Here is a 22,599-nt window from a genome sequence, read left to right as displayed (position 1 = left end):
TTTCCTTTATGTATTTGAAAGGAGAGAATCAATATCAATGAGTTAAGGTATTCTGTACTGATGAGCAGATTGCACACTTTTGACTGACTGATTTAAGACGTTTAAGACATTAACAACAAAGACATATTGCTATAGTACAGTTTTTGAAATCCACTCCCTGCAGTAGATACAGAAACCCTTTGGATGAATTAATAGCAAAGGATGTTATGACTCATTTTTGAGAAACTAATGTTGTATTCAGTGTCTGGTAGAAGCCAAGGACTTGAGTAATGAGTTCTCAAAATTGTCAAACATGTTCAAGAATAGCTACTTTCTATTGTTGAAAGGAAACATGAAGGTTGAAATTACTTCTTATAGTTGCCAAATGCTTTGATCTCTCATGTAAATATGGGACAAGTAGTCACTAGCAACAGAATTATATAATCAAAATTCCTAATATCTTTATTGTAAGATAAAAGTATTTTATTAATTCAATTATCTTTAAGGATCCCTGCATCAAAATAACAATGTTTCTAGTACTGTCAGCTTCCTAATAATTCCTATGTATCATATGTGTGCAGAGTTCTTTAGAAGATCTGTGGAAAAATGGCTTCAAGGCTGTTGTGTGTTGACCCTGGCCAGCAGCTCAGCCTCACACAGCTGCTCACTCACTCCTCCGCAGTGGGATGGGGAAGAGAATTGGAAGGGTAAAAGTGATAAAACTCATGGGTTCAGATAAAGAGAGTTTAATAGGTAAAGCCAAAGCTGCATGTGCAAGCAAAGCAAGGAATTCCTTCACTACTTCCCATGAGCAGGCAGGTGTTCAGCCATCTCCAGGAAAGCAGGGCTCCATCACGCATAACGGTGACTTGGAAAGAAAAACACTGTAAATCTGAACGTGCCCCTTTCTTCCTCCTTCCCCTTGCTTTTATTGCTGAGCATGATATCATATGGTATGGGATATCCCTTTGGTCAGTTGGAGTCAGCTATCCCAGTTGTGTCCCCTCTCAGCTTCTTGTGCACCCCCAGCCTACTCACTGGTGGAGTGGCATGAAGAGAAGAAAAAGCCTTAACTCTGCTTAAGCCCTGCTCAGCAATAGCTAAAACATCCCTATCAACACTCTTCGGAAAAAATCACAAATCCTATGAGCTTCTGTGAAGAAAATCGACTCCATCCCAGCCAAAACCAGTACAAAGGCCTAACCCAAATGTCAGCAGGGAGAAAGTCAGCACCAGAGAGTTTCTGAATGAAGCAAGGAGGTGGCAGGAGAAAGTTTAATGTCTAGCCGGAGGGAACTAATCTTAAGTCTGGAGTATAGAAACCATGGTACTCACTGATAAGTATAGAGTTTAGTCATCTGTTTAACAGCAAATGCATGAGTTGGCATGTGTCAAACTCACGCACTTCTTGTCTCAGTTATTTCTGCTTCTTAGGCAAACATGACTGTATTTGGAGCAGATCTTGTAACCAACTCATACCATGCTTTGGCTGCTGAGCAGCAGAAAGGAACCTTATAGCATCCAATTATTATTACCCAGCTGGCTTGAATTGAATATAATTAACTAATTAACTAAGGTACAGACCCTGCCTACAAAAGGTGGGCCATTTTCTCCTGGCTGTGGAAGATGCAATGGCATCCTTGGAGCTGCAGCCTAGGCTGGTGAGCAACAGAACCTTACAGCAGCTTTAAGATTTTCTAGCACAATGAGAAAGCTGAATAGCAGGGAAGAAGTCACTTCCACTGGGCACTGTGAAGGACCAGGACAAAATTTATGTCAGAAGTCCTCGTTTAAGTGCTTTTCTTTTGAAGGATATTAACAAATACAAATGACAGGTGGCCAGTGGTTACTATCAAAGCAGTATCTCTGCTAAACATTTTTTTGTGTGTAATTAAGCAGGAAAACTTCCACTCAGTATTTAAACAATGCAGATTCATTATTGTTGCAACTTCTTTGGCAAATGACATTTATCTCCCTCAAATTTACATGCTGGATGTTAAGAATTTTTGATTTAGACACCGTTCAGGCTTCTGTTTGTAGATTCAGTAGAAATGTGTTTTAGTGGAGTCTGCAAATGCCAACAGGTTGATAACAAATAGAACTGCTGTGCATCATTTCTAAGCTTTACACTATATTTGCAATTCCTGATATGCACAAGGTCAGGAAGTAAAATTCATTTTCTTCCAAAATACTGATGATGGGGACATGCGGCAGCTGAATTGTTAAGTCATTTATCAGAGCATCCTTCTTCCGTGATTTTGCAGGGCGGGTCATGTTGAATGAAGGAAGGAGAGAGCCCAAAGTATTTGCAGTGTTGTTCTTGATGCCATGTGCTGTTGTAATTGCTGGTGAGAAACTGTTTATCACCCTGTTCCCAGAAAATTGCCTGGAGACTGGCTGATGTTCCTTTTGCTATGACAGAAGCCAAATTAAAGAAGCGTAGGGGTGCTCTGCAGTGCTTTTCTGTAGACATAGTTTTTACAGCTGTCCAAAATGAACCAAACTGAGGAGTATAATTGTGCCGTTCTAGTGGAGAATTGAAGGGCAGTTCTTCAGAACTGATTTTATGTGAAATTATGTGAATTTAGAAAATAATATTTTCAAAATTGTATTTGAAGATGATTTTAGAAACATTGTTCAAGAAACATTGGACTACTTAGAGTGCTAGATAGCAAACACAGGATTCATGTAGAAAAGTAGGCTTTTTGGGGGGCATCTGTCCCAGTGCAAGCAATAGTGCGCTCTGGGTAGCTACACTTGAATTAGTCTCTGTGGGGCCACTTCACTATCTGTAGAAATATATCCAATGAAGTCTATGTTGACTACTTACGTAAGTACAAGAAGTGCTTCCTAGATGGCCCTGTGAAGAGACCCTACATTGCCTTAGATGTTTGTAAGTGTAGACACCTAACGCACAGTGAAATAGAGCCTACGATTTTTGCCCACAGATAGTCCTTGGGAATGCAGTGGGGCTCTGCAAATATACAGCAGGCTTTATAGAGAGCAAGAAAGTAATATTTTAGGTTTTATCATTTTAACCACCCAGGGACTTCAATTTTTAAAAAAATGCAATATTTATTCAGGATTTTAACTGAGGAACTTTCTTATTGTCTCTCTAATGACACTGGAAACATTAAGTCCTTATTTTCCTTCTTTATCTCTGCAGTAAATGAATATTATGTAAAACAAACAAAACATTAAAACTTGTTGGCAAAAAGGCCATCACAGCTTACTTCTTTAATTAGAAAAAGAGATTTCTGTATCCTGTGACACCTTGTATACCACTTTTAGCTCCTAACAAGCGTGACAGTTGCTGTGAATGCACTTACGATCTATGGCAGTTATGTTTCACTTATTTTTCCCCCTTTAACCATATCTATGATTGTGCAGTTTCAAAATTCTTCATTTCATTTAACATTTCATTTAGTCTCTTCCATATTTGTATAATATTTACTAAGTGAATGTCCAGCTAATTTCTTCATGAATTTGTATTGCTAAAGATACCTCTTTACTTGGCCTTTTAAATGCTTTTCCTTTTGCTATCTTAGTTTATTTAAAAGTATTGCTTCCTTGCTGCTTTTTACAAACCTTATTTAAGAAGGTGAGTAATATAACCAGGTGCACTAAATACTGAAATTCTGTCTGTTATACATAGCACATTCTGCACTGCTATTAAAACTTTAATTTCATAACATAGTAAAAAAATTTACAATTCTAATATTTTACCTAGGTTCAGTAGAAAATAATGTCAGTCTAATGACTTTATTGTAGGCATAAATGAAGAAGCAGCTTAATTCTGAGAGTGTTTAGCATTATTTTTCTTAATGTTGTCATTCAGAATAGGATTTAATGTAATATGTAGCTGGTAAATTTACAGATAACTTCATTTAATCAGCAGGCTGTGTACTTTAGTCTTTGTTGAAAAATTTCCAAGTTTTAGCAAATAACTTTACTAAAGAGAGAAAGGATTGATTGGCTCACAATTTAATAAAGTATTTGAACATTTAGATTAGGACATTAATGAGACTTAAACATGTCTTTAAATTTAAGCTCATATATAAACATATTATGAAGCACCCTGGCGCAGAAGAACTGAGAGAGATTCTCTCTTTTGGAGATAATCTGCTCTTCCAAACTGTGGCTCATTCTTCCCAGTTTGATTGTGTTTATGGAAGTTGATGAATCTGATATTTTCTTAGACCTCATTGACATGGAATAATTGGCTGAAATTATTCCAGCTTGCGTGTCTAAATTTTGAGTTCCTGAGGCTGAATTTTCTGCTGAGGTCAATTGGCTTGAGACATTGCGTTGCAAAAATATGTTGGAATAAAGATACAGCATTCTCATCACGTACTGTAGAGCCAAGAGTAAAAACAATGCTATTTATTTTGCCTTCAGAGCTATTTAATGGAAAATTATATCATTTCACAGTCAATTTTACATATCATTAAGTGCTTTCTGCATATATATTTTTCTGTGCAGGTCAACTTCTATGTAAGGGTGAAGGCAATTTATACCCTTGGACACAGCGTATCTCTGATTGCTCTTACAACAGGAAGCATAATTCTTTGCCTTTTCAGGTATGTATTTTTAATGAGTAAATATGAAAAAGATAAGATGGATTTAACTGTTGTCTGATTGCTCAGATATTTAGAAAATGCATCAATTTTACACTTTTCTCAATTAAACAGCTGACTAATGTAATGCTAACTTGATTTTTGCTAGCAGCTGTCATATTAAAAAATTTCAAAGCACTTTACAAGTTTACATATATTACAGTCCATGTAAGAAAGAATAGTCATTTAGGAATGGATTATATAAAGTATTTTCTATTTGATTATTAAAATCGACTTAAAATTGCTCTTAAAAATCGACTTGAATTGCTCTTAAAATTAGTAGGATGCTGGTCTCAACATTGGACAAGTGGGCAGCCATATTTTGCAGAAGCTTCTCAGTGGTCTCCAAGGGTACTGTACTCAAAGGCAATCATCAATTTGTCCAAATGGGGTTGTAAATGAATGGATGAATGTGCTGAAGGATAGCGCTGGATGTGCAATGTTTTTGTTAGGCTGTGTTAGGAAAGGCAGTACTGTCTGTTGGTTTTGCCTGATTTCTGGGAGTTTTCTGAGACTGAGAGCTATCTCCAGCTGGTAAAAGAAATTGCAAAATCGTATTATCAGTGTCATAGCTTTACTCAGTCTCTTCACCTTCATGCCTTTATGTATCACTTCTGCCTAATAGAATAGCCTTTATATTCTCCAGTATAAACTTCACACAACTTTCCTGTTCCACTCTACACCAAGAAAAACAAGAAAATGCCTCTCAGAAGTTGCTAACGCAGTAGAGTTGTCAAAATTGTGACTTCATCCAGCAGGATTAGGGTGTGAACTCTGGATAGAGTTCAAGAGATTATTGAAATTTTGCATTGCTGGATTTGTATATGTATGATTCAAATTATACTGCATTTAATCCTGAATATGTGTGGTATTTTTAATGAAAGAAAACATGGAATAATGTGGAGTTTAATTTAAATGTAGGTAATGTGTTCATGACAAGGAAGTGGAAATTCTTTTTGAAGTATTATGACTTGACTTCTGCAGTTCATTATATATTGTTATGTGTTGTCTGACAAAACAGATACAGCCTCAGGAGTTTGCAGTTATTCACAGTATCAGCTATAAGCACATGAATGGCAGAACTGTTGGGTGAGGAAGGAGAGTTGTTTCTGAAAGTTTCCATGCCGTCACAATATTCTGTTTTGCATTTCTTCCAAAGAACTAGACTTTATTTTAATCTTTACAGAAACATTATATGGGTTCCCATTATTAATATCGGTAAAGGACACCTTTAGAAGCATTGTAAAAGGAAAGGATTTTATATCTGGCTAATTTTTTAATCTGAAAACATAAAACTTGAATATCTGTAAATATCTTGCCAGACTAATCTGACAGCATTTTTCAAGTTACTCTGGTGCCGCTCCCCCCATAATACTCTGTGTACTTAGTATAATTAAAGCTAATTGTTAACTTTGTGACCAATATTTTCCTGACGGAGATTGCCAATTTTTCAGGCACGCTCTTGCTTCTGCAAACTTAATTTATAAACAGCAAAGCTAATGGTTTTGATTTAGTCAAAATAAGTATCTTTACTCTTCTTAGAATGCAAGTTTCTATTTCTTCATTTTGAATGTCTAAGTTGTAATACATCATAAAATTTTAGAAAAGTGGAAATCAAAATCATTGAAAATAAATAGTATTTTTCAGATATTTCTACATAACACTGACATTCTGGATCTTACTGTAGATCTTCTATACTTCCTTTGGGGTTACTCCTGTACAGTAAAACTTCCAAAAAAATAGTCAGTTTCTCTGATATGTGTTTCTTACCAAGGAGAAAAATATGAATCTCCATCATTTCTGTAAGATGTGCTCTCATGTGCATCAACTGTCTGTAAAGATTCCTCACCTCGTAGTTTTGTATCATGAGGTATTCGTATCAAAGGATTAAGCATTGTAGCTTTTGTTTCATTGTAAAGAACAGCATTTCTTTGTTATTCTGAATCATCATAGGTATCCCAAATAAAAATATTTTCTTGCGCACTACCTCAAAAACGCTGATTTGACAGCCTTGTATATATCCAACATTTATTATTTCAGCTACTGAATGGGATGAAGAACTAATTAGAACTAAATTCCCTATTTGAGAAAAATACTTTCCTCACATTTGCAGCCTGCATGTTTCACTGAATCCATAGGAACATACAACGCAGTCCAACATAACAGTGGTATTCCAGTTTTTTTCAGAACCTGTCACAGCAAAGGACTTGCATAGCCACAGAAAGCACTGGATTTTTGACAGCTGCTTTAAGTTCAGCCTGGTATTATGACTTTGCCAAACTAGGGGCTAGCAAGATGGATCTGTTATTTATTTCCCTACACTCAACTGTAACTATCCTTGCTTTAGTAGTTTCAGAATGGATTATTTAGTCTTCTTTGGTAAAAATCAAAATGTGAAGACTACTTGTAAGCTGCCAGTGCACACCACCATGACATCCTATTGCATCTTCATTCTTTCATTGTTCATACTTGCTAAAATATCCTGGCTTGTGGCTTTTTTCCAGGTGCAGTTCAAGGTGCTGGTTTTGACCAAAAAAAAACCTCTTAAAGAAGTTTGGTTTCTAGGGATTTGCTATTAAAAACTCTATTAAATGGCAAGATCTTGAAGGGACTGTCTTTTAAGTGAAAAGCCCTCTACTTATAATTTGCTTCCTGGGAGCACTCATTCACGTACTTGGAATATTTAATTCATCGTTTGTTTGTCAGGCTTTCACATGGCTGCTGCACTAAAGAAGAGAAGTTTTACATCTCTCTGGATAGAAAGAATAGACAATCCAATGTTTTGAATGCATTTTTAAATTGTTCCTGTATACACTGACATCATAGGATGAAGAGCCATTATATAGCAAAATGCAGGAGTTAAATAAAAGATTAAACCAGAAAATAATAGGTGAGAGCATATTTGAAATATATCCAGGATAATCAAAGTTTTATTAGCAAGAAAAACACTGGGATGAGTGTACACATAGAAGGATATAATAATCTATGTTTATTGTCACCTTATATTAAACTGTGGAAGAAATACCGCTGGGATCTTTTGGTCTGTGATGCTGAAAAGGAGTAAGAGATAATTTATTTGTATGTTTTGGACAACCTATGATGATGATAAAAGAAAACAGCAAGGCAGCACTGACAATATGACAGGACGAAAGGGTAGGCTCTCACTCAAGGTTCATATTACTAAGAAACGACTGGAGAGTACTAGAAGTCTGTTCAAGAGCTTTCTGTCTCAAAATCTAAAATGGCTGTTTTTAAATCTCTTCTTAGAAAACTTCATTGTACTCGGAACTACATCCATCTGAACCTGTTCCTCTCTTTTATTCTAAGAGCAATCTCTGTTTTAGTCAAGGATGATATTCTGTATTCCAGCTCCAACACAGCTCACTGTCCAGAGGATCAAACCTCATGGGTAATAAACCGCATTTGCTACCTGGTATAATACTGTTGTGTCACTAAATTTTCCTCCCTGTTCCTTTTAAATATTTAGGAATACCAAGCTGTCAGTGTAGACAATTCTGTAGAGAATATAATGACTAGAAAAATGCTCTATTAGAAGTAGCCAGAGAAAGAAGGTTGCAGCACAAGTAACAGAAGCTAATGTTGTTTTGCGTCTTCATGAAGGGACAACTTGTCATCTGCCAAAACAAATCATGACCAGCTATAGCTCATAATAAATATGGGCACTGCATTAATCAGCTGGGAGAGTTTAAGACAAACAGGAGTGCCATCAGCTGAGAATGATCGAAGGCAGCTCGTCTGGAAATGTTCCAGCAGCTTTATCAGGGATCCAGGAATTGGACAGGTATCAATGGAGGGAGAGAAACAAGTCAGGGAATTAAATATTTGCAGGAGTTGTCTTTATTGACTCCTCTGTCCTTTCTAGCTATGACAGAAGTGTTGCCATCTGCATTCTTGGCAAGCTGATATGTTTACTGCATTTTCAGGCACAGGGGTTAAAAAAATCTCAAGTCTTGCTGTTAAAAGACTGACCAGTACATGATATTCCCCATTCTCTGCCTGCGTTGTTTCAGCCAAAAGTGCTGCAGAAGAACCCTACAAATATTGCTAAATATTTTCTGAATTTAATTTACTACAGTTCAAGCTTGTGAGAAAAAAATGGAAGGAAGATATTTTTATATTGATGAAGCCATATTGTCCCAAATATAAAGTTCTTAGGAGTGACTACCAAGCTGTATGTATGAATTCATAATCTAGGATATTTCTGATGAAGACAAATAGGCTTTGAGTTAGTAGATTCAAAGTAGGCAAAGGAGTTAGTAGGCAGATTGCCAGGGCTAATCAAACGTTCTGAGGTCCTTGAGAGATTAGTCAATGGACTCTCAAAATGCTACTTGATTTCTGCATTTTCTTTTATTCTCCAGTTATTCTTGGCTGCAAAGCCTCATACTTTCATGCTTGAATATGTCCAGTTTTGTGGACTGTTGAGTAATTTTTGTTGCATTATATGTGGGATGATCTGGCACCAGCTTGGCAAGGCTGTTTTGTCTTGCGTTGGCTCGATGCTACCTTTCTTACATAACAGCATGCAGGGTTTGCCCCTTTTGTCACACGTGTGTGATGTTCCACAGTTCTGCTGCATGCACAGACGTCTAAAAGCACACAACTCAAAATGCAATGTAGTTAGGTCCTGGATCTGAATGACACAGAGCCATAATTTTGGCTAACTTTTTACTGACAGATACCTTTGCTATTCAGCATCTGGAAAGACACCTGATATAGGATTAGATGCAGGAGGAAGGGAAAATATTTTGATGCATGGTTCTGGTATGTAAGTTCAGAATATAATACAGCAGAGTATTGGAATTTAAAAGAGATTAAAAAAATTTTAGACTTTGCTAATCTCATTGTAAATAGTCACAAGCATAAAAGCAAATTTCAACCTGCATATTGAAATAATTAATTTTCTGCATGTTAAATTTTCTGGCCCATTACTGGTCTGCAATGGGTGTCCCTTCAGTGCGTACAAGGTCCAGAGGTAAGATTAGTCTTACCGCATGAGATGACTGGACTAAGCTGTTTCTCTGGGCTTCTCCTTCTCACTGGACAGTTTATCTCATCTGCTTTAAGACTTTCTCTGGACATGCCTGTCTCTCTTTATAAACTGTATGAGGAGCTATTTGGCTAGTAGGTGGCAAGCTTTCACCAGAAACCTTGCTTGTAGGCAGCTAAAATTAGGTGAAATGAATTCAAGCCTTTGGGCTCTTACTTAGTTGTCTGTATAGGCATGTACACTGGCATAAATAGAGGCATGTATGTTACTTGGGACACACTGAGATATCGGAGACACCCGAAAGGGCTGATGGATACAAAGAAGTATCTCTAGGAGGTCTATGCCCTTCTGGCTTAGCAGCTGGTGACAGGTCCCTGAGGGCATCTCACTTCATAATAGACATCTATGTTTAGACAGATGAATTGATCACTAAATGAATGTTACCTACTTAGGTATTTGGTGCACTTGGAATTTTAACAGAAACAGTGGAGGTTTGAAGGGTATTTAAAATGGGGAAGGGAATAAAGCTGGCAGAAACTAGAAATTTTATTTAGTCCATTTTGTTTAGTCTGTTACATTCATCATATCTTCGCATTTCTCAACTCAGTCTCAGCAGAAACATTTTTATGTTCAATTCTCACATCCCAGATTCCTACTGGGAAGTACCAAAGTAGCAGCAGCCAGCACTGTAGAACATCAGCAGCACAGACATCTGAAAATTAATTCTGACAGAATATAAGTATATTGAGACTTCATTTTATGATACATGCTTATGTGTTTTGTTAATTAAGAAACACTAATGCATTTTCTAAAGGGAAAACATTATTTTTAAAAGTCCAATCAACTTTTTTTTCTCTAAGTCTACTTAGAGTATTCATCATGTAAAGTTATATTTTTCACTCAGTTTCTCATTTAGCCTTGAAAAATTCATAAAGCAGTTTCTTTGTTAGTTTTTACTATGTTAAGAAGCCAGCTGAGATGTTAATATATTTATTAGCTACCTAGTAGATGATCATTTAATCTAATAGCCATTCATTAACTAACTATTGCAAATATGTGTATTTATTGATAGCCACCACCTTTTACAATATGAACTATGAAATTTTCAAAATTTCTAAGCAAAATTTCTATGAAAGCCATCTAAATATTTTTTTTATAATTCATTTTCTTTATATGTATATAGTAACATTTACAATGTCTCAATTTGTTTGACTGTAGGAAAAAAATTTATAGCGGACCTGGGTTACTAGTGTTATACAGAGAGTTAAGACCTATAGGATATATTAATAACAGAATAATGCGGCATCTTTCCTGCAACAACTTTGATCCCTATTCTCAAATTTCAGGTGGGCTGCAAGGCTATTTTGGTATTTTTTCAGTATGGTGTTATGGCAAACTTTTACTGGCTCTTAGTTGAAGGACTTTACCTCCACATTCTCCTTGTGCTAATATTCTCCCCGAACAGACACTTCACAATCTACCTGCTGATTGGATGGGGTAAGAACTTAAACATCTTCTTTAAACGTATAAATGTAAAGAATAAACATATTCTTTTTTCTATCTGTATTAGTCAGGTTCAATGTTTCATACAAGGTAGTCATGCCATTTCTGTTGGATGACTCTTCAGACTCACTAGTTCCTCATTTCAACTCCAGCATTGGTTAGAGCCGCTGTACCATTGGAGAGAGCGGGCACAAAACTGCTGAAGCATGACTACTAGCTTGCTCCTTGGCATGGCTCTGACCTGTGCCAATCTGCACAATGCTCAGGGGTTGTTCAAGATATAGGATGGTGCAAGGACTGCCATGACAACGGGTATGATTCAGGCTGTCCTAATTTGGGAGGAAAAAGAAAGTTTAGCTGCACGGCCACAGGCTATGCTATGCTGTTTGCCGTTTTGAAAAGCCCAATAATATTGTTCATCTGGTTTTAAATACATGTATTCCTTTCATTTCCAGAAAGTGCAATGATATTTATATGGAGCATTTTAAAGCATCCAGTCATAGGTGGTCATGAAACGTTTAGATATTGCTGAGAAATGGGAATAAATCAGTGTAGGGGAATGGTTCGTTCCGAAACATCTTACAATTTGGGTTTATATTGTAGTCCTTGGAAGTGCATTGGGAATGCATAACTTGTATCTATCTCCCTGTAGGTCTGATGGCTTGAAAGAAACCTAAGAAAGGCATGTTATTTGTGTATTAGTCATTATGGCTGCATTTTTATAAGAAATAAACCCACTTCCCTGCGATCTTTGTTTGTAATATATTGCTTACATCACGTAGCTCATCAGATGGGCCTCTCCCTCCATTCACTAAACTGTTTACTACATGCTGTATATTTGGAAAATAATTGGTTACTAGCAGACTGAACTTTTTTTTCTTTTTGTGGACTTACATTTTTGTGATCATCTTCTAAACCTCTTTGGGATTTTTCAGGAATTCCTACCATATTCATTATTACGTGGACAGTGACACGGATCATTTTAGAGGACACTGGGTAAGCGCATGGGGGACAGAAAGCTTAAAGCTTCCAACTGTGCCAATACAATCCCTGTCTTGGGTATGGTGGTGTTCATACAGAAGTAGTTTGATGTTCTGAAGGGGACAAATACAGAACTGAAGTTTCAGATGTGGCAATAAAGGGACAAGTGTTTAGGAGCTCTTCAGCATGCTGTTTATGCTTGCTGTTTATTTGAAGAAAATCTAAGGACAGGAAAGGGCAGAGAAGGGTTATAACTAGTGTTACCCCTTGAGACCCACATTTAACACTATCTGCCTTGGAAGTCAAAATAATACTTAAAATAGCAAAGGAGGTCCTTGGGTTCAGTGCTGCTATACAGTGCAGTAGGATACTGGGCATTCTAATTTGCTAACTAGAAACTCAAATGATTGAAATCAGGATAAATTTGGGTGTATCTAAATTACATTCCCAGAAGTGACGCAATGTGATGTAAACATAAGTAAGATGCGTGTAGTCAGGTAAAACTGTGACTAACTAGAGCTAGGCCTGGCTCCTGGCATGGGAAGTGGAACTGAGATAAGAATTTTGTGGGAAGATCAGACTTGCTGCTGCTGCTGGCCCCAAGGAATGGGAGAACATTCCTAGCTAGTGGGACAAACAGTTTTCACACTCCTTGTTTTCAACTTGACTAATATTTTTCAGTTGATTCTGTAATTAAACTGAAAAATCATGTTCTACATAATTTCTAAGTTTTCTTTGCAAGGCCTCTAACACGTAAACCAAAGGCTAACTTCTTTTTCTTTGTCGTTATGATCACAGTTAGGGGAACTCGGAAGGATATTGCCCTTGCTTAAGACTAATCTTTCAGAGCACTTCTTCTCAGAGTGTTTGGACCAAAAGTGCCAAGCCTCCAGTGAAAATTAAATTTTCAGTTTTTCAGAAAATGCTGCAGGTTTGGTCTCACGTTTTTCCTAAACAAGTTCCAGCCATCTGTAACCTAAATATTCCACAAGGAATTATTCATTTCAATTATATCTATCACTTGCTTTAGATCTTCCTGCTACCCAGAGGCTGGTGTTAAGTGCTTATTGCAAAAGTGTCCTTACACAAAGTGAAAAAGTAAGCTTGGTTTCCCTAAAGACCAACATCCTCCATGGTGGCTAATGGTACAGTCTAGCGTGCCTGATGTTCTAGCTGTTTTGAATATGCATATTAAAACCAAGGAAATAAAATTAAAAGCAGAAAAAGATTGAATGCCAAATTCTAGGCTAGAACAGGCATTATTTTAGTGTTCTTTGACTTGTACATAAGAAATACTTCTCCTCATAGGTCTTGCTTGCCAGATGATATTAATGTCAACATCCTTTTCCTTTTTTTTTTTTATAGTTGCTGGGATACAAATGAGCATGGTGGTCCCTGGTGGGTTATACGAATACCAATTTTAATTTCTATTATAGTAAGTAAACTTTGAAGCATGAATTGTAGATCACTTCAGCATTGTGCAGTGCATATAGCCATTATTCTTTACTGCTAGTTAGATAGGCAAGAATTCTGTTTTAATGAAAAGAAATTGCGCCGTAGGAGAAATGTTAAACAGATGCCAAGGCCATTAAAATTTGTTGCCTTCAAAATTTATCTGTCTCTTATTAAATGAGCAATTTCTTTTATTTGTATGTTGTTCTTTCTTTAACATCTCTCCTGTTTATGAGCCTGGGGGAAGCAAAAATCTAATTATACTTCTCAATGAATTGCAGATTTGATTTTGCGTGTAAATAGATAGCCCTGCTATCAAGAATTTGATATTATTGCAGCCATAAAAATCTATGGCTGTGTATATCTCTCTTTAATTGGTAGCCTACTGAAATATATATTGAACATGAAGTATTTGCAAAAGAATACCATTTGAGAATGTTTCATGGGGCTTTTCCTATGTGGAACTCATTAGAATTACTGGAGTAGCATAATAAAATTCCTATTCGCTGTAATGATTGTGTAAGTAACTGACTGAAAACAGTCAGTTCAAATTAATACATTTCAGATACACTTCCTTTATTTTTACATTTTACTCAGAAAAATTAGGGCATTATTAGATTACACAAGATTTCAAGAGCCCACATTATGCTTGGGCTTGCCTTTCAATCTGTGCCTGCTGAAAAACATTTTGAGAGAACTTCCTATCATCTTGGTCAGAGTGCATTTCACAGAGTTGAAAGAAAAAGCAGAGTAGGCAGATGTAGGCATATACATATATACATAGAGGGAACATAACCCCCATTTTTAAAAAGGGGAACAAGGAGGACCCGGGCAACTACAGACCGGTCAGCCTCACCTCTGTGCCTGGCAAGGTCATGGAGCAGATTCTCCTGGGAACCATGCTAAGGCACATGGAGAGCAAGGAGGTGGTGGGTGACAGTCAACATGGCTTCACCAAAGGCAGATCGTGCCTGACCAACTTGGTGGCCTTTTACGATGGGGTGACAGCATCGGTGGACAAGGGTCGACCAATGGATGTCATCTACCTGGACTTGTGCAAAGCTTTTGACACTGTCCCGCACGACATTCTTCTCTCTAAATTAGAGAGTCATGGGTTTGATGGATGGACCACTCGGTGGATAAGGAATTGGCTCAATGGCCGCACTCAGAGAGTAGTGGTCAACGGCTCAATGTCCAAGTGGAGACCGGTCACAAGTGGCGTCCCTCAGGGGTCCGTGTTGGGCCCGGCCCTCTTCAACATCTTTGTCGGTGACGTGGACAGTGGCATGGAGTGCACCCTCAGCAAGTTCGCCGATGACACCAAGCTGTGTGGTGCCGTCGACACGCTGGAAGGGAGGGATGCCATCCAGAGGGACCTTGACAGGCTGGAGAGGTGGGCCCGTACCAACCTCATGAAGTTTAACCAGGCCAAATGCAAGGTCCTACATCTGGGTCGTGGCAATCCCAGGCATAAATACAGACTGGGTGGTGATTGGATCGAGAGCAGCCCTGAGGAGAAGGACTTGGGAGTACTGGTGGACGAGAAGCTCAATATGAGCCGGCAATGTGCTCTTGCGGCCCAGAAGGCCAACCGCGTCCTGGGCTGCATCAAGAGGAGCGTGGCCAGCAGGTCGAGGGAGGTGATTCTCCCCCTCTACTCTGCCCTCGTGAGACCTCACTTGGAGTGCTGCGTCCAGTTCTGGAGTCCCCAACATAAGAAGGACATGGACCAGTTGGAGAGGGTCCAGAGGAGGGCCACGAAGATGATAAGAGGGCTGGAGCACCTTTCCTATGAGGACAGGCTGAAAGAGTTGGGGCTGTTCAGCCTGGAGAAGAGGAGGCTCCGGGGTGACCTTATAGCGGTCTTCCAGTACCTCAAGGGGGCCTACAGGAAGGATGGGGAGAGGCTGTTCAGGAGGGCCAGTTATGATAGGACAAGGGGTAATGGTTTTAAAATAGAGGGAGGTAGGTTCAGGTTGGATATTAGGAAAAAATTTTTTACTATGAGAGTGGTAGAACACTGGAACAGGTTGCCCAGAGAGGTGGTGGATGCTCCATCCCTGGAGACGTTCAAGGCCAGGTTGGACAAGGCCCTGAGCAACCTGATCTAGTTGGAGATATCCCTGTTCCTTGCAGGGGGGTTGGACTAGATGACCTTTGAAGGTCCCTTCCAGCCCTAACCATTCTATGATTCTATGATATGTGTAAAATGACGTAAGGTAAGGACTCACGGAAAAGATGTTTTATGGTTTGAAGAAATGGGCATGCAACAGAACTACATCATGAAGAGAACATGTGTACCTCAAAGGAACTGGAGAATGCGGGATGGTCCAGAGTGGGGAAAATATGCTGAAAGATAAAAGCAAAACAAACTGCCTGGTGTTTACAAAAAGATGAAAGTCCTCTGGATGTTCAGTTTAAACAGCTATCTGGTAGACAGCTGAGACTTCATGTGCCAGAAAGCAGTGCTTCTCCAAAGAAGTCTTAGACCTGGAAACGAAAGTTATCTAAGTGCTCATTGGCAGACTTGAGTTGCAGCTGGATCTTAGCAGACTGGGAAATGAGTTGTGAGTTAAGAAAATGGAATACTGATCAGTCAGCAAAAGTCCAGTACATCATAAACCGTGGACCAGAATCACTGTTTGAGCCAAAGGAATAGTCATTCTCCTTTTTTATTTTAATGATTCTGTTAATGATTTGATACCAAGGGATTGTAAGATATAGGGAAGCATTTTGCAAATGACCTTATTCAGCTTGCCAGGTGCACATATTTAGGATCTGCTGTCTCCTTCCAGATATGTTCACTTAAACACGTGTTTTAGGAACGAGTGCAACTAAGGATGGCCAAGTGATTATGCAGTGCGTACTGTGTGAAGCAACTTCTCCAATGATTCTTCAGCTGTTTGATCAACTACCTTTTGCATTTGGGAAATCAAGCTGTGAAAGGGAGTTATAAAAGCAGTGATACTCACCCTTTCTTGCTGGATATGTGGCATATCTTGTTGGAACATTGAACTACAGCCAGCACGTTCACTGTGGCAGCTAGGATGTTATGCAAACTTACTGTTGATCAAAGTAGAGCGTGCATCCATAGAGCAAAAGGAGCTAAACATAAAATTTATTATTGATGAGTGAAAAACACTGCATTCATGAGAATATAATTTTCAGTATACGTACACCATGATAAACCTCAACCTTTCCTGTTATCTTCTAGAAAAAATAGAAGTTGAAGATTCAAATCTTTGAATAATGAGGTCAGTGCTACCTGCCATTCGACAAGGAAAATAGATCATTGCGGGTTCTTTGGATAGGTGTTGTGATAGAGTCATGATGTTTCTCAATAAAAGTATGATGCACTCATGTCATACTCACACAGTGCCTTCAGTCTGCTCAGGAATGTAGGAAGACTGGAAACCTCACAGAGAATGGTGACAACGATGACCAATAACAAATGGCTTCAGTAGTAGGAAGGACGTCTGTGTAAGCAGTCAATGAGGTGAACACAGGAAAACTCTGAAAGAAGCTGAACTTCAGGAAAGTAAAGGAGAGCAGAACACCTAGATGACCTTTGAGGTCCCTTCCAACTCTAACCATTCTATGATTCTATGATTCTAAAGTAAAGGAGAGCAGAACACCTAAGCTGAAAATTCTCATCATCTGTCTTATGTAATGCCATGAAAGAAAGCCCAGAGTATGGCTGATATTGAAAATCTTTAAGACGAGGAAGAAGAGTGAAGAAAAGTGAAACAGAGCCTGATCGTGAGGATGATGCCATGAATATACTTTTGAGAGACAGAGGAAATGAAGGAAAGGTTTTAAGGAGCAATGGTTTAACTGCATTAGATTTAACAGAAAGTCCACTCAATCTTCATGCCATATTCACTCTCTTCCACTGATTTCTATGTTAACTCCAAATATTTTCACTGCTTAGAAGACTATACTATCTATAAGGTTATTATCAAACAGTAAACAGTACTGTGAGAGCAAGTTCTGAAGTCACTTCTCGAAGTGGGAATGGCTTCAGTTAATTCAGTGTGTCAGAAACCTTCCCTGGCATCTCCTCCTGACAGTTTTGGATTGAGAAAATTTATTTGGCAGGCTTCCACATTTCATACTGTACACGTTTCAGAGTTATTTAATTGGGGGTGACACAGTTAGTGTGATGATACTCATACTTTCCATTTAGCAAATGCATCCACAGCTGTCTTCTCCTACTTCCACTTGCATAAACTGCACTCATTTGGGAAGGAGTGGTATTTGGGTGGAAATACTTCTGTCACATCAAAGTAACTGAGAAATATTTACCTTATTATCTCACATTGCCGATAGTATAAGGGACTAAATAGCAAGAAAGAAGCAACATGAAGGCAGTATAAATGATACACGCTCAGACAATGTATTTAGACTCAAAAACTTTCTGTCAGAAGTCGTCAACCAGTAGAAAAGAGTACCAGCAGCATCTTGCTGTTACTCCACTAAAGAGGCATAATTTTTCATCACTCTCTTGTGGTTTCTCTGCATTCACATTATTTTCTCATTTTCCTGTCTTAATGTTCATTGGACAGTATACATACTATATTTTATTTAAAGACATTATGCTCAAATGGTTTTGTGGGACTGAAAAGCCACAATACTAAAAGTAAAATTCCAGGGCACTACTTGTTTCTTATTTTATTGAAACATACTCTTCTAAATGAGATCCATACTTTTAAGGATTTTAACAAATAATCAATCCAATAAATTAATTTACTCCACTGTAGTAAGTCAGTGGCAATCGCCAGCTTTTGATCTTAATACCCAGTTTCAGATGACTGGATTTACAAGCTCAGTAGTGCCAAGGACTGTTGCAAACTCCAAACAAGAACGTATGTTTTTCATTAATCAAAGATTGTGCTTACAGACAGAAAGGTATGAGTTTGAAAACAGACTTAAAAGTGATACATGAGTGTCAGTCAAGAACGTGAGTCACCTGAGTGTAGTTTTGCAGATGATTTGATGCTTCAGAAATCGAATGAATGACAGTTTATTCTGTTACAGTAGAAACTAAGGGTGCCTGTAAAGAACAAGAAGTTATTCTTTGCAAATACAGAATAAAGATTTTTCCTTCTCCTGTTTTGTGGCTAACAAGTATGCAATGAAATGGGAGCTCTCTCCTTGTCCACTGATACTGGCTCCAGTGCACATAGCAATATATCTCTTGGTCCGTATACTCTGCTGTGGTAAGTCTGTAGATGCAATCAGCTATAACAGGGTTCTGCCTGTTACTTTTATAGGAGATTTGCATCAAGGAAAACTTCTAAGTCATAATCTGCCTGAAAAATCTATGTTAAGTTCAGTAAAGGCCTATATTTTCTAACATTTCCTTTTTATTCTTTTTTTTTTTTCAAAAATACTAGATTTAATTTTCCTAATTTTTTATTTAATCCCTCTCAGTTCCTTTCACTTCTCTTTGACTGTCATTTCAAACAAAATATCAAATACAAAGGAGCATGCAGTTGCTATGATCATAGTTTACTTATTAACATCACAAATTGTACTGAGTATGTCAGAGAAGACACAGAAATTCACTGAACTTGAAAAGCTTACAGTCAAATTATTAAGACTGGTAAAAGAAGAATTCCAACAACACATCAAGGCAGAGACTGAAGGTTTATAGGAGTGAGAGGCACTGTCTGGTTGGGTACCCAAGCTCCTGATTTTGGGCTTTTGAAGTGGTTTAATTAAAAGCAATACAATGCTCATTTTGACAGAGAGAGAAATTTTTCTCTAGGTTGATTTCTTCTAAAATGTGTGTACTTGATGCAGCTGTCTATGTAGCTGTAGCTGTAGTTTTTACCTTACCTTCTTGCTTTGAAGGTGTGGATTCCAAGCGTTACCTCACTTTAGTACAGGCATGCTATATTCCTTTTTCCTAGACCTCACCACAGTCCAGCACCAGAAGGGCTGGTGAACACAAGATGCCAAAAGCCAAGGGTGAAGAAATAATGGGAGTCAGACTTAGGATCTACTGAGTTATATACTTCAATTTTCTAGATTGGTCACGATTTGATCATAACTTTGTTTATGCAAGTGCATTTCTATGAAATAACATATGAAATAAAATAATACTGCTGTTCTATCTCAGAAGACTGTCACAAGAATTAGACTGAAAGAATTCAGTTCCTTCAGTGGTAAGGTCTGCATCAATACCCAAGACAGACAGATGCTTGTGAGAGGCCCTTTTAGTGCTCGATTGAAGTGGACATATCACCTGTGCAACAATATTCTCTTCCCCTAATTCAGAGAGAAAATATTAAAAGTCAAGGCAAGAGTCAAGCGAGGGTCAAAACTGTGTATGGGACTCACGTTTTCCTTTCGGCTTCCAGTTGTGAATCCACATGACAATTTAGGACAATGCTTGATTGCACCCAATCGCATCTAATGTCCCGTCCAGCTAAGAAACCTGTCTTCAGCTGAGATTTTGGAAAGAGGGAACTTTTGACAATGAGGCTTTCAAAGGCTTTTGCCAGCCAGACTGGAACTGGTGGCCATGCAGAGGTGTGCTGGACATAACACACCCAGTGAGGCAGAAAACAGACAATAGGTTTGATAGTGTAGAGCTTGATGTGTTCTGGCAGGAGGTACACAACGCCCACCGCTGAGTTGATTTGTCTGACTTGATAAGTGTTTCTTTGTGCTGCCTATTGAGTGAAGTCAGAAATCACCATTATATTTGTTTTCTTTGCAGGTGAATTTTATACTTTTCATTAGTATTATAAGAATCTTACTGCAGAAGTTAAGATCTCCAGATGTTGGAGGAAATGACCAGTCACAGTACAAGTGAGTCATATTTTTAGATATTATATACAGAACTAAGATAATCTCTGTATGATTTCCTCTGCTGAAACCTGCTACCAACAGTTGCTGTGATACTATAATTACATTTAAATTAGAAGTACTTTTAGATGTGGTTTAATAGAGGTCTTATGCTGAAAAAGAGATGAACATAATTTTTTGTCAAACACTAAATTAAATATAAAATACAGTTTCATAAAGACTAACAAACTATTCCTGAATTTGAGTTTAATCCATGAATGAATATGCTGATACAAAAAAATAGAGTAATATCTTTCTTTTAATGTATACATATTTTATTTTGACATAACAAAAGTTTCAAGATCAAATCACTTTGCTACAACCTTCTTAAAAACATTTTAAAAAAAAATTTCATTTCTAAATAATTTCTGTTGTAACTTTTACATGTATTTTAACAGCTAGAAAGAAGGTATATTGTTCCCCAAAAGTAAAAAATGAAATACAATGTTTTGTGTTGACTTAAAATAACATCTTTATTTTTATAGAGGAAGTGTTTCTGATTTAGATCAACTTCATTTCTGTTTAGGCTTTCTTCTTCTGTGTTTTGGTTTGAACATCAGATCCTAACATCCCTTGTTTCCACAGCTTTAGAATCAAGGAATGTTGAGGGGCAATTTAAATACATTGCTAAAATTAGATTTGTTCTTTATTATATTGCCATATCAATTGTTGTTTATTATTATAGCTGCTGGATACTGGAATCCAGAATCAAGAGTCTGTTGTAGTAGGTCTTATTTTAAAGCTCAGCTGTAGACACTGAGTTTGACACTTTGGAATGTTAATAAGATATTTCAATGACAAAATCTAACAAGGATACTGAAAATTCAAAACCATGCAAGTGGCCTTTGAAAATGTGCTCCTGAATAACGCCTTTTCTTCACTTAAAAAATACTGAATTCCTGTACTAAAACCAGATAAAACACAGTGTGCTAAACTAAAGCATATCTTTAAAGCCAAGAGAACGAGGACCTTATATATTGTGTAAAAACACGACACATTAGATGCAAAAAGTGAAGAATTTTGATGCACCACAGAAAAGGCGACACAACTAGATTGACATAAAGCTTTTCTTCAAGGGTCCTTTTCTGTGTGTGTTTGCTGCTTGAATTAATTAAAAGTGGGAGAACCAAATCAACCTAGATGAAATAATGCAGTTGCCAGATTATTATTTCGCACAATGACTGACCTATGGGCAGGAAATCCCTCAAGTTTATTTCATGTGACAGGAACTTTTCTTTGTTTCTGTGTAGTATTTATGTATTTTATGAAAACAAGGCATTCCCTTCCTATCAGTCCGATCATTTTCCACAGTTTACTGCAATGCTTCATAGTATAAAACGTTCATTAATAGCAGCCTTGTCCTTCATTGTTCAGCCCTGTGAATTCTTTGCTTTTAGTATTTGGTTGCCTGATTAAATTTGGATTGGATGTGTTTAGCCAAGACCCATGGAAACAGTAGATTAACCTCCTCAAGAAATACTGTATCTACAGAGCAAATTAAAGGTCTGGAAGGCTCGTTTTTCAAAATGCAAATGCATTTTCTAAAATACAGAGAAGAATAAGGCTATTTTGTCTGTTCCTTTCCGTCACTAAAATGTAAGGGCAGTATAGAGAAAGTAACATCAGCTAGACAAAAATTACTAAAACAAGAATGTAGTGCAAGTGAAATATGAGTCTAAAATTAATACTACCCATCCAAATCACCATTTTTGTTCCCTTCCTCTGTCTCACCTGCTTGTACCTAGTTCTATCCTTTTTGCTGCTCATTTTAGTTTTGCAGTGGGTAAGGTTAAGTTCAAATAAAAATCAATTCTCCATTTCACTTGGAAAACCAGGAAATTTGCTACCATTGTCATCTCCTCCAGTTGTAAATGAATTTCTTCTGCTAAGAAAATCCTATTTGTCCTGCTTTAGATATGAGGGTTTTACTATTCTTGAGAAACTTTGCTGTCAGAACTGATTGTTTCCACATAAACAGATGCAGCCTCTGGGACATTAGGAGCAAAGGAAAGGCATGAAGACTGACATAGAAAAAACAAAACTGCTTGAAATACCTTGACTTTTCTGTTAAAATAGGTGAATTCACAACAAAATCCTTTCATTGTTGAATCAAGTTATATTCACCAAGACAGTGATGAATTATGGGACCCAACATTATAACTTCTTGAATTTTGTCTGATACCAGACTTCCATTATCATGCA

At 37.6% G+C, this 22,599-nt stretch overlaps 1 protein-coding gene across 2 annotated transcripts in view; it reads left to right on the top strand.

The window, feature by feature from the left end:
* The window catches only part of VIPR2 (vasoactive intestinal peptide receptor 2), a 59,237-nt gene that overhangs the window by 33,635 nt on the left and 3,003 nt on the right, over positions 1-22,599 (top strand). The window contains exons 5-10 of one of the 2 annotated variants that reach the window (XM_086614450.1): positions 4,462-4,559; positions 7,863-8,004; positions 10,953-11,103; positions 12,045-12,105; positions 13,456-13,525; positions 20,270-20,361. In XM_086614450.1, coding sequence (XP_086470576.1) covers positions 4,462-4,559; positions 7,863-8,004; positions 10,953-11,103; positions 12,045-12,105; positions 13,456-13,525; positions 20,270-20,361 — 614 coding nt within the window. Of the gene's footprint in view, positions 1-4,461; positions 4,560-7,862; positions 8,029-10,952; positions 11,104-12,044; positions 12,106-13,455; positions 13,526-20,269; positions 20,362-22,599 lie in introns of both variants that reach the window. The other variant, XM_086614449.1, reaches the window with a different exon arrangement.

This window comes from Tauraco erythrolophus, chromosome 7, assembly GCF_009769465.1.
Source record: "Tauraco erythrolophus isolate bTauEry1 chromosome 7, bTauEry1.pri, whole genome shotgun sequence".
Classification (NCBI taxonomy): Eukaryota; Metazoa; Chordata; class Aves; order Musophagiformes; family Musophagidae; genus Tauraco; species Tauraco erythrolophus.
This window is presented reverse-complemented; position numbering and strand designations above follow the sequence as displayed.